The 16,142-nt window shown below is 31.5% G+C and overlaps 1 protein-coding gene across 3 annotated transcripts in view; it reads right to left on the bottom strand.

Moving 5' to 3' along the window:
* LOC118184166 (sulfate transporter-like) overlaps positions 1 to 16,142 on the bottom strand; it is a 257,622-nt gene that overhangs the window by 137,040 nt on the left and 104,440 nt on the right. Inside the window, exon 1 of one of the 3 annotated variants that reach the window (XM_085819545.1) lies at positions 15,605 to 15,763. The exons of the other annotated variants lie outside the window; for them this stretch is intronic. Within the exon in view, the coding sequence (XP_085675671.1) occupies positions 15,605 to 15,623 (19 nt within the window). The 5' untranslated portion in view covers positions 15,624 to 15,763. Of the gene's footprint in view, positions 1 to 15,604; positions 15,764 to 16,142 lie in introns of those variants that run through there. 3 annotated transcript variants of the gene reach the window in all.

Raw genomic sequence — 16,142 nt, 5'->3', positions numbered from 1 at the left:
GTGCTTTTGAGATAATCCCATAGCCTAAAGTCACAGAGGTTGAGGTCTGCTGGCAAGAGGGGAAGTGTCGTTCTGTAAGACGTTTCATTCGTGAAATGTTGCCTAAGTAACAGTGCGACACATGTGAGGTGAACCCAGCCCTGCATAAAAATCGTAGTATCTAAAATGCCACGTTACTGCAGCTGATGTATCACGAAACATTTTAACATTGACTCTAAGCGAGCTGCAATCACAGTAGTCCAGCTGTCGAGTGCTCTTCAGAGAAAAATGGTTCAGTTATGAAACTATCTGTCATTCTACTCCAAACGGTGTGGAATGACCGCTATGCAATGGAATGCAGTAGGAGAATGCAATGGAACTAGGTAGATAATATGAGGGATTTCTTTGGCCCAAATCGATTAAAAGCGTTTTAAATCAGTATCCTCATGTTTAAGGGACGAATTCAGGCTTCAAAAATTACAAATTAGCGATCTGTAAGAAAACGATTTCCAGACTGTATGCACTTGTGCGAGTGATTTACAATCTCACATTTTCTAATCGTTAATTCGTGGTTTTCACGGACGAATTTCTCACTTACACGGATGGCGCACTCGACTTTTATCGAATTTAACGCCTTTAAATGGTAATTTGCTTACTTCAAAGTTTCTTAAAGGTTTACAACATATCAAACCCGTGTAACAAAAGGTTAAGTTAGATTCCGACCCATATTTCGTTTAACAATATTGCATACAGCGCCATTTCCCCCCTGGTGGTGAGGTTTCGAACTTCCTTTTTTTCGTGGAAAATAAATTTTCATGACCTCCTTTACAGGGTTACCAAGTTTGATAGCCATTTGATCCAGTAGTTTTCCTTTTATGACTGTTTCAAAGTGGAACTTTAATTATAACCACTCTGTATATTATTACATTTTAATTTGAAGCTATGCGTTATATGTATACCATGTGTAAGATTTTCGCTTTTATGGCAAAAATAAAGAATTGAAGCAAATATACTTAAGATAATGGACCAAAACTGAAAAAATTTCCCCTCCCTCCGAAAATAAAATATTGAAACTTCGACCTTGAATTTATTGGATTATCGAAATATTCAATTTACCTTATCTTTTAAGTCTTAGTTCCAACAACATTTCCGTCAAAAATTCCGAATTACTGAAGCTGAAGTAAAAGGCTTAGTATATATTCACTCTATGTTAATAAAGTAATCAGAGTGCAATAAAAATAGATTATAGAATTTACGCTGATGCAACTTTTTGTCTGAATGCACAACATGTAATGGAAGAGAAGGCTTGTAGATATCTGTTTTTGACATGCCCCTAAAAGTAGATGTCATACTTCTTTTGTCTCTTCAATGTCAAAAAACTTTCCTTTGAGAGGCAACTTTAGTTTTTGGGAAAGAAAAAAAATCGCAAGAAGACATATTTGAAGAACATGCAGGACGATTGAGTACACATACTTATTTTCGGAACACAAGCGGTTCTCCGATTGGTTATTGAATAATGAAAAGATGCATTGTCATGCAATGCAAAACATTTGGACTACGTTTTCTGACTGAATAAGGTAAGATTAAAAGTCATCTGCTTAATTCTTGCATGTCAACTACTAGGGCTATTGCAGAATCGTTTTGATCCGGAGCTTGTAAGACAAACCTAATATCACTGGATTTAAACACTTCTTTAATCTTCCGAGAACATTCCTTCTTTAGCTCATATTCCAAGAATATTAAATGAATACAATTATTGCAAAAGAAATTGAATATTCATTTGCACTACGGCTTAGTAAATTACTAAAGAGTTAGCAAAACTTAAATTCTGTTTTTTGTGTCTTAGAATACAATAATATTTTAAATATTTACAAATAAAATATTAAATTAGAAATTTAATTGGAGCCTCACCAGTTGCCTAGCATTTTAAGATTGTTAAATACTAATTGTTTGTTGCGAAGTCTAACCCAGGCTTGCATGATTGGTATTCGTAGTTTTCTAGGTTCTTATTACAAAGGTTTTCTATGAAAGCATCTTAACCAAATAGCTCCCATGTTCTTTCTATGTTCAAATATAACCTAGTTTAAGCGCGATTTCCAAGTGAAGTTTCTAGCAAAACCCGAATACTCATTAAAAATCATGTAGCCTGCCAATCGGGAGTAACATGAAAGATACGGCGCCAATAATTGAATTGCTGTTACGGTACGCAGTTTCTAAACTTAGATGGTCATTCCTTAATTAAATATAATTGATTTGTAACTTCTACTAGAGCTGAAGGTAAGAACTAAAGTGCAAATAAATAATATCGTATGCAATCTTGATTAATATAAAATTAGAAATATTTGCATTCAGACAGAAAGTTTTTTTGAAATATTTGCAATTACTTTATAAGAAGGATTTATTGATAACCGTAATAATTACTTATTATATTACTGATGATTAGAATTCAGTTCTTGACAATTACATTCTAAATTAGAATTTTAAGGATATAATGAAACTACGCTACGCATAAAAATACATTTTAGGATAAAAAAATGAGTTGATGTTTTATGTTTAAAAACTTCTTAAATTTATTTAATAAACATCGTACCCTTGTTGTTAATTGAATCCAGAATTTGGGTGTCGTTTATATAATTATTCTTACTTGTCCACAGAACCTGCTGACTTATCCAGCCATTAAGTATAGCTGCAGATCATTTCTACATAACCATTGAACTTCCATTAATTCGGTCTCTAGAGGGTTGTATGTTTATATCATAATTTGACTTTTATAAAAATGATTATTCTAAATCTTATGTTTCTGTAAAAATATACTGTGCTTTAAAAATATGGTATCAGCTGCTCTTTCAGCTACTTCATAAGCAACAGCTTGTTTAGAAATAAATTATGCAGTTAAGATCATAAAATATTTTCATAAAATTCAAATAAACATCAAACGAAAGTTCTCAGTTTTAGACAATTCGATTTAAACGAAGTTAGAGTAAAGTAGCAGACGATAAAACGCCAAAGATAAAAATTTTTACTCTTACAAATATATTTTTAAAAAAAGGAAGAAAGAGAGAAACTTAAAAAAATAGTTAAAAATTTGAATTATATCATCTATTATTTAAAAATAATAATTTTTCGCATAGTATTAATAAATATTTATTACGTATCATTGAGGGAAAAAATTTCATATAATTAATTCTCCGTAAAATTTTATTTGAAATTTAAGGTTAACAATAGCTGTTGCAATTCAGTGTAACAAAAATCCATTAACCACATTTGGCGTTATTATCACTCAAAAAAAAAGATGCCAAATTTCAAAATGCGAAAATATGTAAATAAAATATGAAAATATGTATATCTTACAAAATTTTGAATAAAAAAGTCTAATTTTTTGCAGGTATGCTTAGAAATACACCTACTTTAAGATGATGGTAAACATTTTATAGGTTATAATTAAAAAGTTTTTCGAAAAATTTATAAAAATTATTTAAAAACAGGAATTTAAAAAATAAAACACAAAAAGTGAGTAAATTTGATTTGGAATGAACTGAAATTTTGAAATGTGAAAGGAAAAATAAAAAAAGTTTAATAAAAAAAGAGATATTAATAAATATTTGCCAAATTCAATTAACATTGAGGAGCTAAAATTTTGAGAGCTAATATTTTAAAAACTACTCCTACGATTTTTACAAAACTTGGCATTCTGGCATAATTTGAGTCGTAGAATCGAAATATGGAAAAAAATGGGTATGTTATTTCAGAAAAAGGTCCGATTATGTGTCAAACTACCTATGTTAGAATAGTGTTATATATAAATCTAATATATATCCTAAGTCGCGCTTTCGAGACATGAAGAACGCAGTTTGAATTTTGTCAATCGGTTTAGTAGAACGGGAGATATAGCACTGTCCCATTTTTTTTTAGCAGTATACATAGAGATGGCATAAAAAAATCTCTTCTGATTCCGTTTTAAATCAGTTTTATAATTCGTTTGGGAAAAAATGGTCTTTATTCTGTCCTTACGTACAGATCCACGCAAAAACATGGTTGAATTGCATTCGATAGCGGTCAAAATAGATATTTTCGTTGAAAAATGATGCCCGAATTTTTTCGTGATTACAATACTTCTTTTTTACTTCGTACAAAGAAGTAATAATAGTTCACCATTTTCTCTCGAGCATTCGATGCGAAAGTCAAAAGAAGCATATCAGTGAAAAAGTTGCGATAAGATTAAATTCAGGGTTATCGATTTTAGTTACAAAGAACAATGCATTAATTGTTAAAGCATTAAAAGGAATCGAAGTCTTTTATATTATGACAGCTCAGAAATATGCTTTTGCCTGTATAAATTTCAAAATGAAGTGAAGCTCCTTCGGCAGATTTTTGTCTAGTTCAATAATTTACATAATTTATCGTTTGGGTATTTCTTAAAATAAATTTGAGAAGAAAATGTAATTTATAATTGTAAGTATCTGTTTGAGAGCTTTCACTTAACGGCAATTAAATTTTGCAGTAAATTATGAGACATACTGAACTTCCGGAAGAAGTGATTAGCTGGTAGAGAACATGAAAAACTCTTGAAATTACTTTCTATCCTAGTCATTTTCTGAGTTATCGGACACTGATAACGAGACTCGCTTACAAAATGATTCAAAACGTTTTTGATAAACGTAAAGCGCTTACAAAAAAGTAAAAAAGTTCAGCAACTTTCAAATGAAAACCTACGTTCTCAAAAAAATTACCCTGAATCAATACAAGTCTTCGAATGTAAAGAAACATAAGCAAGGTGTAAAACCTTTGGTTTCCATTAGCCTCATTAGAAGATGAAATATTTTTGGCTGTAAAAATTATTTCTAACACCAATGACAACTCGTGATCTCCAAGAATCACATTATTACCATAGGTTACATTAAAAGTTTTTGGCTTTTCTCAGGTTTGACAGCTAAAAGATATTTTGAAATTTCATCTCTAAGAGAGAGATGAGCAGATTGGACAGCGTTATTCAAATTTGCTCACTGTGTACTATATATAAGAAAGCACATATATAGAAAAATTTTTAAGTGAATCAGAGATTCACTTTATTCATATGGCGAGCGGCCATTTTCAAACGTTAACTATGCCTGATGAATAAAGGAAAACATAAAACCATATTTAACCAATTTAAAATGTATTACTTTATTGTTTTTACTTCCTTATACGAAGTACTTGTAATTGTGAAAATTTTCGGTTATCAGATTTCAAAGAAAATACCTATCATGGTCGATCCTGACTCCATTTTGACTATTTTTTGCGTGATGTCTGTATGCACGGACAGAATAAAAGATTCTCTGTTCTAAAAGTGATTGTAAAATGGATTCAGACTGAATTTTTTTTGTGACGTCTGTACGTACGTACGTATGTATCTCGCATAGTTCAAAAACGATCAGTCGTGGAGCGTTGAAATTTCGTATATGGGACTGCTATAACATCTAGTTGCGAACAGCTCACATCCCTTTTTTATTGCAATCGGCAGTACCAAAATCGAAACTCCGGCTTCGACGTGCACATGTCTGGATGCAGGACTATGTTTATTAAGTTCTGTGGGTCTAGATTCTTCTATTGGCCATGCCTTATACATATACATACAGATTCTTCATTATTTAACAATGGAGATAGGAGAAATTTAACCTCAGCCCATATAAAACTTTAGACATATTAGAAGCGTCATTACTATTTCTCTCTTGGAGATACAACATAATTCATAAATTATGAAAAGAAAAATTTATTCATTTCAAAGTTTTAATGTTCCATTATTAATTTAAAAAACGAATCTGACTTGCTATCAAGGCGTATACAATTTTGATTCAGAATCAAATGAAAAATTTTTGTAATTTTGGAACAGAAAAAAAAAAAAAAAAAAACTGCTAACTAGAGCATTAGGCTAATCCATAATTAGCCATAATTATTGTTACCCTTCACTGACGATATATGTGGAGGCTACAAAGCAGAGTGCATTCACTCGAAACTACGGATAGAATGTTTTGAAGAATTAAATGCAGATACACAATTTCCGTTTTTGATATTTTTCAGCGTCCGGTTTCGGAAATTAAAAGTTTACTAGCGGGCAAGCCCGCCAGCTGAGCGGGCTGAAGCCCGCTTTTCATTGTTCAATGTTCATGAGTTCCCATTGTAATTTCGCCGGTATTCGAAAGTTGGACCGAACTACGAGTGTTCAGCGGTTTTGCGCCGACTGAGCCCGCTTTCTTCGTATATGCATGGAGAAGATACTGCATAAATGATACACATACGTAAAAGCAAGAAAACACCCATGGAGCCAGCCTGTTCGACGGAATTAGAAAGTTGGACCAAACTAACAGTGTTCTGCGGTTTTGCGCGGGCTTTCACGTATGCATCCAAAAGATACTGCATAAAGTTTATATCATTCTGTTTGCTATTACCTTGACAATTGTTCCTGCTACTTTCAGAATTTCAGTTTACTGCTTTTTTCTTTTCTTTTTTAACGTTCGTTTCCTCTTGAATGTCTGAAACGTTTTGACTTTATTAATTTATTTTCGAATCCTATTGAATATTTTTACTTAATCGTTTGAGTTTCGAGAGAGGTACTCCCGATTTTTTCCAAATTTCTTGGGAAGCCATTTCGACCATTTTTAATAATAACCGAATATTAATTAACCGAAATATTAATTAAAAATTATGAAACCAAATAATTTTCGTCCTCTGCAAGTTTCTTGTTTCGCTGCTGCGTCAAAGCGCGTAAAAGGCGGAATTTTAAAATTGCCATCCGTCTTTTCTAAACAGAGGTACAGTAAGATTTTTTACGGAGTCACAAGGTCCCTTTATTATTATTAAAATATGTTGCATTGATTTCATTCCTCATGAAATGCTTTTACACATTTTCTTTTCGGGTGCATATAGAACTTATAAATTTTTTGACAGCAACCCGCTCAGCTGACTGGCTCGCCTGTTAGTCTATTATTAACCTATCTTTATAATTAGCGCGGAAATTAAGATACATTAACACTTTTTTCAGCCGGAAAGGAAAGCATTTTTTAACACTCTATTAAACACTGAACATTTTGTTACTCTGTTAGGCAGATAGTAGTATAAAACATTTATTCCCGTAAATATGATTTAACATTCTTTACTACAGAAAAAAAAATCACATTTTTAAAAGTCTATAAAGTAATTTATCTTATTTTATTAAAAACTATGATAGTAGTACCACTTACGATTTTCCCGATTCTTCAGAATACTTGCTTCAGAATATGCTTTTGCCTGTATAAATTTCAAAATGAAGTGAAGCTCCTTCGGCAGATTTTTGTGTAGTTCAATAATTTACATAATTTATCGTTTGGGTATTTCTTAAAATAAATTTGAGAAAAAAATGTAATTTATAATTGTAAGTATCTGTTTGAGAGCTTTCACTTAACGGCAATTAAATTTTGCAGTAAATTATGAGACATACTGAACTTCCGGAAGAAGTGATTAGCTGGTAGAGAACATGAAAAACTCTTGAAATTACTTTCTATCCTAGTCATTTTCTGAGTTATCGGACACTGATAACGAGACTCGCTTACAAAATGATTCAAAACGTTTTTGATAAACGTAAAGCGCTTACAAAAAAGTAAAAAAGTTCAGCAACTTTCAAATGAAAACCTACGTTCTCAAAAAAATTACCCTGAATCAATACAAGTCTTCGAATGTAAAGAAACATAAGCAAGGTGTAAAACCTTTGGTTTCCATTAGCCTCATTAGAAGATGAAATATTTTTGGCTGTAAAAATTATTTCTAACACCAATGACAACTCGCGATCTCCAAGAATCACATTATTACCATAGGTTACATTAAAAGTTTTTGGCTTTTCTCAGGTTTGACAGCTGAAAGATATTTTGAAATTTCATCTCTAAGAGAGAGATGAGCAGATTGGACAGCGTTATTCAAATTTGCTCACTGTGTACTATATATAAGAAAGCACATATATAGAAAAATTTTTAAGTGAATCAGAGATTCACTTTATTCATATGGCGAGCGGCCATTTTCAAACGTTAACTATGCCTGATGAGTAAAGGAAAACATAAAACCATATTTAACCAATTTAGAATGTATTACTTTATTGTTTTTACTTCCTTATACGAAGTACTTGTAATTGTGAAAATTTTCGGTTATCAGATTTCAAAGAAAATACCTATCATGGTCGATCCTGACTCCATTTTGACTATTCTTTGCGTGATGTCTGTATGCACGGACAGAATAAAAGATTCTCTGTTCTAAAAGCGATTGTAAAATGGATTCAGACTGAATTTTTTTGTGACGTCTGTACGTACGTACGTATGTATCTCGCATAGTTCAAAAACGATCAGTCGTGGAGCGTTGAAATTTCGTATATGGGACTGCTATAACATCTAGTTGCGAACAGCTCACATCCCTTTTTTATTGCAATCGGCAGTACCAAAATCGAAACTCCGGCTTCGGCGTGCACATGTCTGGATGCAGGACTATGTTTATTAAGTTCTGTGGGTCTAGATTCTTCTATTGGCCATGCCTTATACATATACATACAGATTCTTCATTATTTAACAATGGAAATAGGAGAAATTTAACCTCAGTCCTACAAAGCAGAGTGCATTCACTCGAAACTACGGATAGAATGTTTTGAAGAATTAAATGCAGATACACAATTTCCGTTTTTGATATTTTTCAGCGTCCGGTTTCGGAAATTAAAAGTTTACTAGCGGGCAAGCCCGCCAGCTGAGCGGGCTGAAGCCCGCTTTTCATTGTTCAATGTTCATGAGTTCCCATTGTAATTTCGCCGGTATTCGAAAGTTGGACCGAACTACCAGTGTTCAGCGGTTTTGCGCGGACTGAGCCCGCTTTCTTCGTATATGCATGGAGAAGATACTGCATAAACGATACACATACGTAAAAGCAAGAAAACACCCATGGAGCCAGCCCGTTCGACGGAATTAGAAAGTTGGACCAAACTAACAGTGTTCTGCGGTTTTGCGTGGGCTTTCACGTATGCATCCAAAAGATACTGCATAAAGTTTATATCATTCTGTTTGCTATTACCTTGACAATTGTTCCTGCTACTTTCAGAATTTCAGTTTACTGCTTTTTTCTTTTCTTTTTTAACGTTCGTTTCCTCTTGAATGTCTGAAACGTTTTGACTTTATTAATTTATTTTCGAATCCTATTGAATATTTTTACTTAATCGTTTGAGTTTCGAGAGAGGTACTCCCGATTTTTTCCAAATTTCTTGGGAAGCCATTTCGACCATTTTTAATAATAACCGAATATTAATTAACCGAAATATTAATTAAAAATTATGAAACCAAATAATTTTCGTCCTCTGCAAGTTTCTTGTTTCGCTGCTGCGTCAAAGCGCGTAAAAGGCGGAATTTTAAAATTGCCATCCGTCTTTTCTAAACAGAGGTACAGTAAGATTTTTTACGGAGTCACAAGGTCCCTTTATTATTATTAAAATATGTTGCATTGATTTCATTCCTCATGAAATGCTTTTACACATTTTCTTTTCGGGTGCATATAGAACTTATAAATTTTTTGACAGCAACCCGCTCAGCTGACTGGCTTGCCTGTTAGTCTATTATTAACCTATCTTTATAATTAGCGCGGAAATTAAGATACATTAACACTTTTTTCAGCCGGAAAGGAAAGCATTTTTTAACTCTCTATTAAACACTGAACACTTTGTTACTCTGTTAGGCAGATAGTAGTATAAAACATTTATTCCCGTACATATGATTTAACATTCTTTACTACAGAAAAAAAATCACATTTTTAAAAGTCTATAAAGTAATTTATCTTATTTTATTAAAAACTATGATAGTAGTACCACTTACGATTTTCCCGATTCTTCAGAATACTTGCTTTTTTTTTTTTTTTTTTTTTTTTTACAATGCAGATTTAATGCTAGCCAAATCCTCAAAAGTTTTCATTTTTCTGTTTCGATGTGAATTTTTTTACTGTCAATATTACAGTTTTTATGATTTAGAATTCCGTTTTAAGAAAATAATAATACTATATCGTACTCAAATTTTAAAAACATATTTTTTTTTGCATAAGATGCAATTGAAAATGTCATTAATCTTTTATTTAAGCAGCGTCTAAAATTTAAAGGGCAAAGAGTCATTGCGACATCACAGTCACTTGACCTTTTGTCGCGCTCTCCAAATTTTGCGTTGATCCTGAATGAAAATGCTGAAATAGGAGTCGTTCTTACTTATCCCATCAAGAGAGTCTGAAATGAAACGATTTTTAAAAAAGTCAGAACTGGGAAAGGCTTAAAAGGGACATAACATTAGACTAGGTATTCCTAATTTTTTTCTTGCATTGATCCCTTTTAAAAGAATGGTTTTCCTTCATCGACCCATTTACACTTTTCTCTGTAATATACACTATATTGTAATAAATCATAATACAAATAATTGCACATAAATGATTTAAAGATAACAGTTAGACTAAAAATATGGATAAAAGTTTTGAGGAAAAAAATGGTTTATTAGATTTATGTTTTATTACTTTTAGTGGTATTATTATTTTTAATTTACAAACATAATCAAGTTTTCAGAGACCAAATCACAGATTCTAACTGCCCAAAATATCAGTTATGAAGAAAGTGAAGTGGCATATTCTTAATATTTGGCATAAAATCACTTCATTTCATTCTTAAATCCACCGCTTAATTATTAAATAATTAAAAAATATTCAACATGTTTCATGATTAGACTAATAGTATTAAATTATTGTTTTTCAAGTCGTAAATCATTGCCCTTACTGCAGAGAAAATATATATATTCGAACTCCGCTATAACGAATTTCAAGGGACTAGAAATATGTTCGTTATATCCGATTCGATAGCAAAAATACATTATCTCACAAACGTGTGTAAAAAGCGAATGAAGATTCGGGGAGAGAAACTGATTAACATTTAATAATAAATAATATTTAAAAAATATATTAAATATTTTTCTGTGTATTTGCCCCTTATATTTATTTTACACGATTTCTTCCTTACTATATAGTATAGTTTTACATCAGTAAACATCAATTTTATTAATAATTTTTTTAATCAATAGGACCTTGATGATATCGATCCATTACCAGTGCATATTCGGCTATCGATCCCTTGATTATCATCGACCCTCACGCGGTCAACAGCGATGCCGCTGGGAGCCCCTCAGCTAGACTAAAGAGAAAAATGTCAAAACAATAAATTATCTCCTACAAATAGAAATAAAAGTCTTTAGAACTGCATTAAGATTTTCTTTTAGATTTTATAAGACCCTTCGACGCTTTAATAATAGTCTTCAAAACATTCAAAGGAGATCGTAATTTTGATTGAATATAGTATTTGTGCTATAAAATTCTGTATTTTGATAAGTGCGTTACTCAGTCATACAAAATAAAATGAATATCTTCCTTCGCGACTGACTCTTCATAGATAACCAACCACCTTTGAAAGCGTCTACTACATCTGAGAATATAGTAAATAGCATTAGTATTAAACATTACTTTGTAGAGACATCAGGATTTTAGGAAGCATGAGAAGTGAAAAATGAGCAATGCCTTCGCCGGGAATTGAACCACGGACCTTTAGAACACGCGCCCATCGTGCTGACCACAACACTACGAAGGCATGCTAAGAAAGCGGGAGAAATACCTTATAGCTTCTCAAAGAAGACCAAAATTACCCGGAACTGAAGATAGTCGTCTTAGAAAATGTTCATTGTAACCTCTGTTAAATTACAATACAGTCGAACCCCGTTATAACGAACTTCAAGGGACTAGAAGTTTCGTTCGTTATATCCGATACGATAAAAAAAAAATAGATTATCGCACAAACTTGTGTAAAAACTGAATGAAGAATCGGGGAGAGTAACTGGTTAACATTGAAATTCTACTAAAAGAAGTGAATAACAAATCTTAGTTAAAAATAAATAAATAAATAAATAAAATAAAATAAAGTAAATAAAAAAAATCAGATTTTATATTACGCCTAAAGGGGCGTTTTGATATGTTTTGTGTGTTTTGATACGTTTATTTATTAAATATGTTCTTCGCATTTAAACTACATAAGATTCAATTCAACAGCAATATCACAAAATATTTCTAAACTGCATTATCTTCAGAACTTCCGAAAGACTGTCTCGAGCGCTGGAGATAAAAATGCCTTTCCTCCCCCTTTCTTTTTTACCTGCATAGTGTTGACATTGCTTGCTTTGAAATCGTTAAGTTTCTTAATCAAAAATTCGTTAAAGTTTTACAAAATGTGAAATAGTTAATAAAACAAATTCGAAACTCAAAATTCGGGCTTCCAGGTGCCCATGTTCGGGTTGGAGAATTACGTTACTCAAAATTTGATGGCTCTAGGTACCGTCGTTTTTTCACAATGCAAAAAACATAGTACATACACCTTCATGCAGATTTTTTGTTATTTAATTTCTTTTAAAATAATACAGGGCGATAATATTTGGTTTCAACAATTTGAAAAGTGATTCAGCATTTTACAGTGATTCGACGCAAAATCCCGTTTCGAGACTAAAAGCCCTGCTGAGCTAAGGCTCCTTTGGGCTAAAAATGCATATTAAGTTTGAATTACAGTGGTTACGTTAATAATACTTTTACGCGATAAATAGATTAGTCGCGTAAAATAGTCGCGTAGATACGCGATAAATAGATAGTAATGTCATGATTTCTTGAATTAATCATCGAATCTTTGAATTAGAGGTATCATGAAATTTCAAAATTTTCATTACAGAATAGCGTTGAATAAAGCTACGTCTGACAACTCAATCAAATAATCCGAATGGAATCAGTGAAACCATTCACATGCTTTGTTCAATGATCACATATACCAAACGCAAAGAATTCCATATGGTGCCCTAAGATATGCTAATTATTTCCTCTAGATAGGATTTCAAATATGTTTTGCATAGCTTTTGTTTAGAACACACAGAAAAGTGGAGGTGAAGATAGAAGAAAGTAAGGTAAAGGTGTTTTCCTTTACCGTTGGAACGCGGCATTCTTAAACGTGGATGATTTAAAGGGTTAGTAACTTTTACATTAAATTTCTGGAAAAAAGTACAAAAACACGTCAATTGAAGATATCCATATAATTTATCATATTCGATTTTCCTACCTCTGGAGGTTCGCTATAGCAGTATAAAATAACATTAAGTATTATATCAGGGGCTTCGTTAAAATTGGGTTCGACTGTATCAAAAACTATTAAGAAATTACGAAAATTAAAATACTATAAATGCATACTGAAAATGACGAAACACTTTTAAAGCATTTGCTTTACGCTAAACGCTTTCAGTACGATTTAAAATAACTGGAAAATTTCTATTAACAATGGCTAGAATGCTCGAGGAATGTAACAGAAATAAATGTCAAAGCGAACTGATTGTAAAATAAGACAAAGAATTTCGTCAGCAGGAGTTATATTTAAATCGAACATGGCAGTAATAAGCAGGTTCGGTTGAAGTCGAGTTTATTATTAGAAAAATGGATGGAGAGACGAAGAAAAAAATTGCTTCGAGAAGGTTTGAAACTCGACCTTCAGACGACAGTACTTGATTGGATTATTACTTGCATTATCCCCACTGCCAATGGAAATTTTATGATAGTTGATCATGGAATATAACTATTTATTGCATTATATTTTTATGTCATTTCATTATGTTGTTTTGTTTTTGTTTCAGTTTTGATATTTAGTCTTTCTGTTAGCTAATCTGTTAACATTTTTTTATTAAATTATTAATCTCTTATTACTTAATTGATTTCACTTAATTCCGCGCAATTTTAATAATTATTAATCTTATTTTTGGAATTTCTAAACTCTTGTTTATATATATATGGACTATGTATATAGCTTTTATTATTCATACAAGTAATTTTTAAAACTGTTAACTTAATTTTGTATGACTTTTATTTAATGTATTTCTAAATCAACTCACTTAATTTGGATAAATTTTAATTTTTGCATTTAATGTATTTCTAAATCTATTCACTTAAATTTGGATACATTTTAATTTTTGAATTTATTTCAACTTTATTTTGACAGATTACTGCTCATTAAAGTATAAATAATATTAATAAGCGTACAGATTTCTTGTATTTCATATGACCGTGCATTTTGCCAGATACCTAACTATTATCTTTCACAAAGTTTCAACGACGGAGATGACTGCGGTCGCTTTGGTCACATCGATTTATTGTGACATCAGTAAGTTTTTGATGAAGTTAAAAAGAGTGGCAGCATCGTGAAAGCCAAGAAAACAATGGCTGATATTTTTGTTGTTGTTTGAGAGATTCGATGTAAATAAACGTAAGTAAGTATTACAAACAAAATATTGTAATAAAATATCAATTTTATAGGGATCAGAGAAGTGCACATCAATGATAGCAGATAATGTTATAATGTTTAAAAATTCCTTTTATTCACGACAGTTCGCAATTTTATTATAAACATTCTAGAATATATAAATATTGCTAAATTACCTACTAAAAATGTACTGATAAATACTAAAAATAAATTAAGTGTACAGCCATTAAATCTTCTTTTTCTCTCTGTTTCCAATCGATATACAAATGCAATAAAATTAAAACAGTATTCTTTTCGCGTTGAAGTGTTGGCTTCTTGTTTTGAATGCGGGTTTAACTTTTATAACCAAATGAACTTATTTTGCAGATTAAACTGCTTAAAAGTCAAGTTAAATTGTTAAAAATATTTTAGCAGCGGAACTTCACAGTTATTTTAAAAAATATATTTTGTAATATTTATTTTCATATCATTATTATTTTTGTTTAAATGATATTTAAATTTACCAGATAAATGTGAATTATTTATAAATTTAATTAGTATTTTTAAAGGGAAAAGGTGGAGAGGCAACATGGTATTTTAGATTTGGTTTTGGCAACAGTAAAATGCTAATTGTTTTAGAATTAAGTAATGTAATAATGTTCAGAATTAAACGAAGTAAATAATAAATTAATTAATGTCTCTTTATGTCTTATGAAGCTTAATTTCGTTAGCAACAGTATTTTGTTTTTGTTGTTTATAATTATTGTATGGTTCATTCCTCCATCGTGTGTTCTTAAATGCCGTCTGATTAACCGCGATTTTGTGTTAATTGTGGATCTCTTTCCCGGTTTATAATGGTTAATAAGGCATCTAATGTATAAAAAACCTTTTTTTTTTACTTAAAATCTATTTTCACAATTAATAATAACAATAATTATTAATATGGCGCTCTTACTCGAAGACAATTACATACAATTCAAACAAAACTAGTTGTCTATGCAGATGGCCTCCGAGAAAAGAAACCTAATACCGATATTTATTTATAATCTGAGAAATACTAATCAACTTTTAAAATTAGTCGCCATAAGAAGGTTCACTGAATATTATTTTCCTAAACTTTCAACCGATATACGCAACTAGTCAGCAACAAAACTTAAAATTAAAATAAAAGTTCAGAATTTAGAAACAAATAAGTTCTTCGTTTTACACAATAGGAAATGATTTATAATAAATAAAGTACACAGAAAAGAAAGAATAAATTTAACAGAGCGTAAACTTACGCTTATTTAACATAGAAAGGAAATAACTCACCTGATTCCGGAGCTGTCATGTTTCGAAAAGAAAAGAGGAAGAAAAACAAAATATCTCACGAGAGTGCTGCGGAAGAAGCTGTTCACCTCGTTGTCTCTAAACTCAACAATGCTCCTATCAGCGAGTTCTGTTGCTACTAATAAAAGAGTTCTGGCCACGCGAGATGCGATGAACAGCAACAATAAAAATGAAAAGAGCAAATAATTGAAGTATCGCCTTCTTGTCACTAACGTGATTTCGAAATTGAACTTGATTTGTTGCAGACTAACATTTATTGCTTGTGACGTCATTTGCCCACAACGCGCGAAAAAAAGGGGATCATTATGTAATTGCGAATTGGTATTTTTTTTAATTTCAAATTTTTAGCGGATCGGCTTTCATATGCGAAGAAGAATATTCAAAAGATTTCTATGTCACGCCGAAACCATTAACCTGCATTTTTTGCCGTTTTCCATCTATATATATTTCGCAGGTTGTTTTTCGATTTTGTATGGTATAAAAAAAGCTTATAATCAACTCCCGATTAACCGATGACAGA

Source organism: Stegodyphus dumicola, chromosome 1, assembly GCF_044657685.1.
Source record: "Stegodyphus dumicola isolate Sdum_Otavi_A_Nest chromosome 1, ASM4465768v1".
NCBI lineage: Eukaryota > Metazoa > Arthropoda > Arachnida > Araneae > Eresidae > Stegodyphus > Stegodyphus dumicola.
The sequence above is the reverse complement of the archived record's forward strand: the minus strand, read 5'-3'. Positions and strand labels throughout refer to the sequence as shown.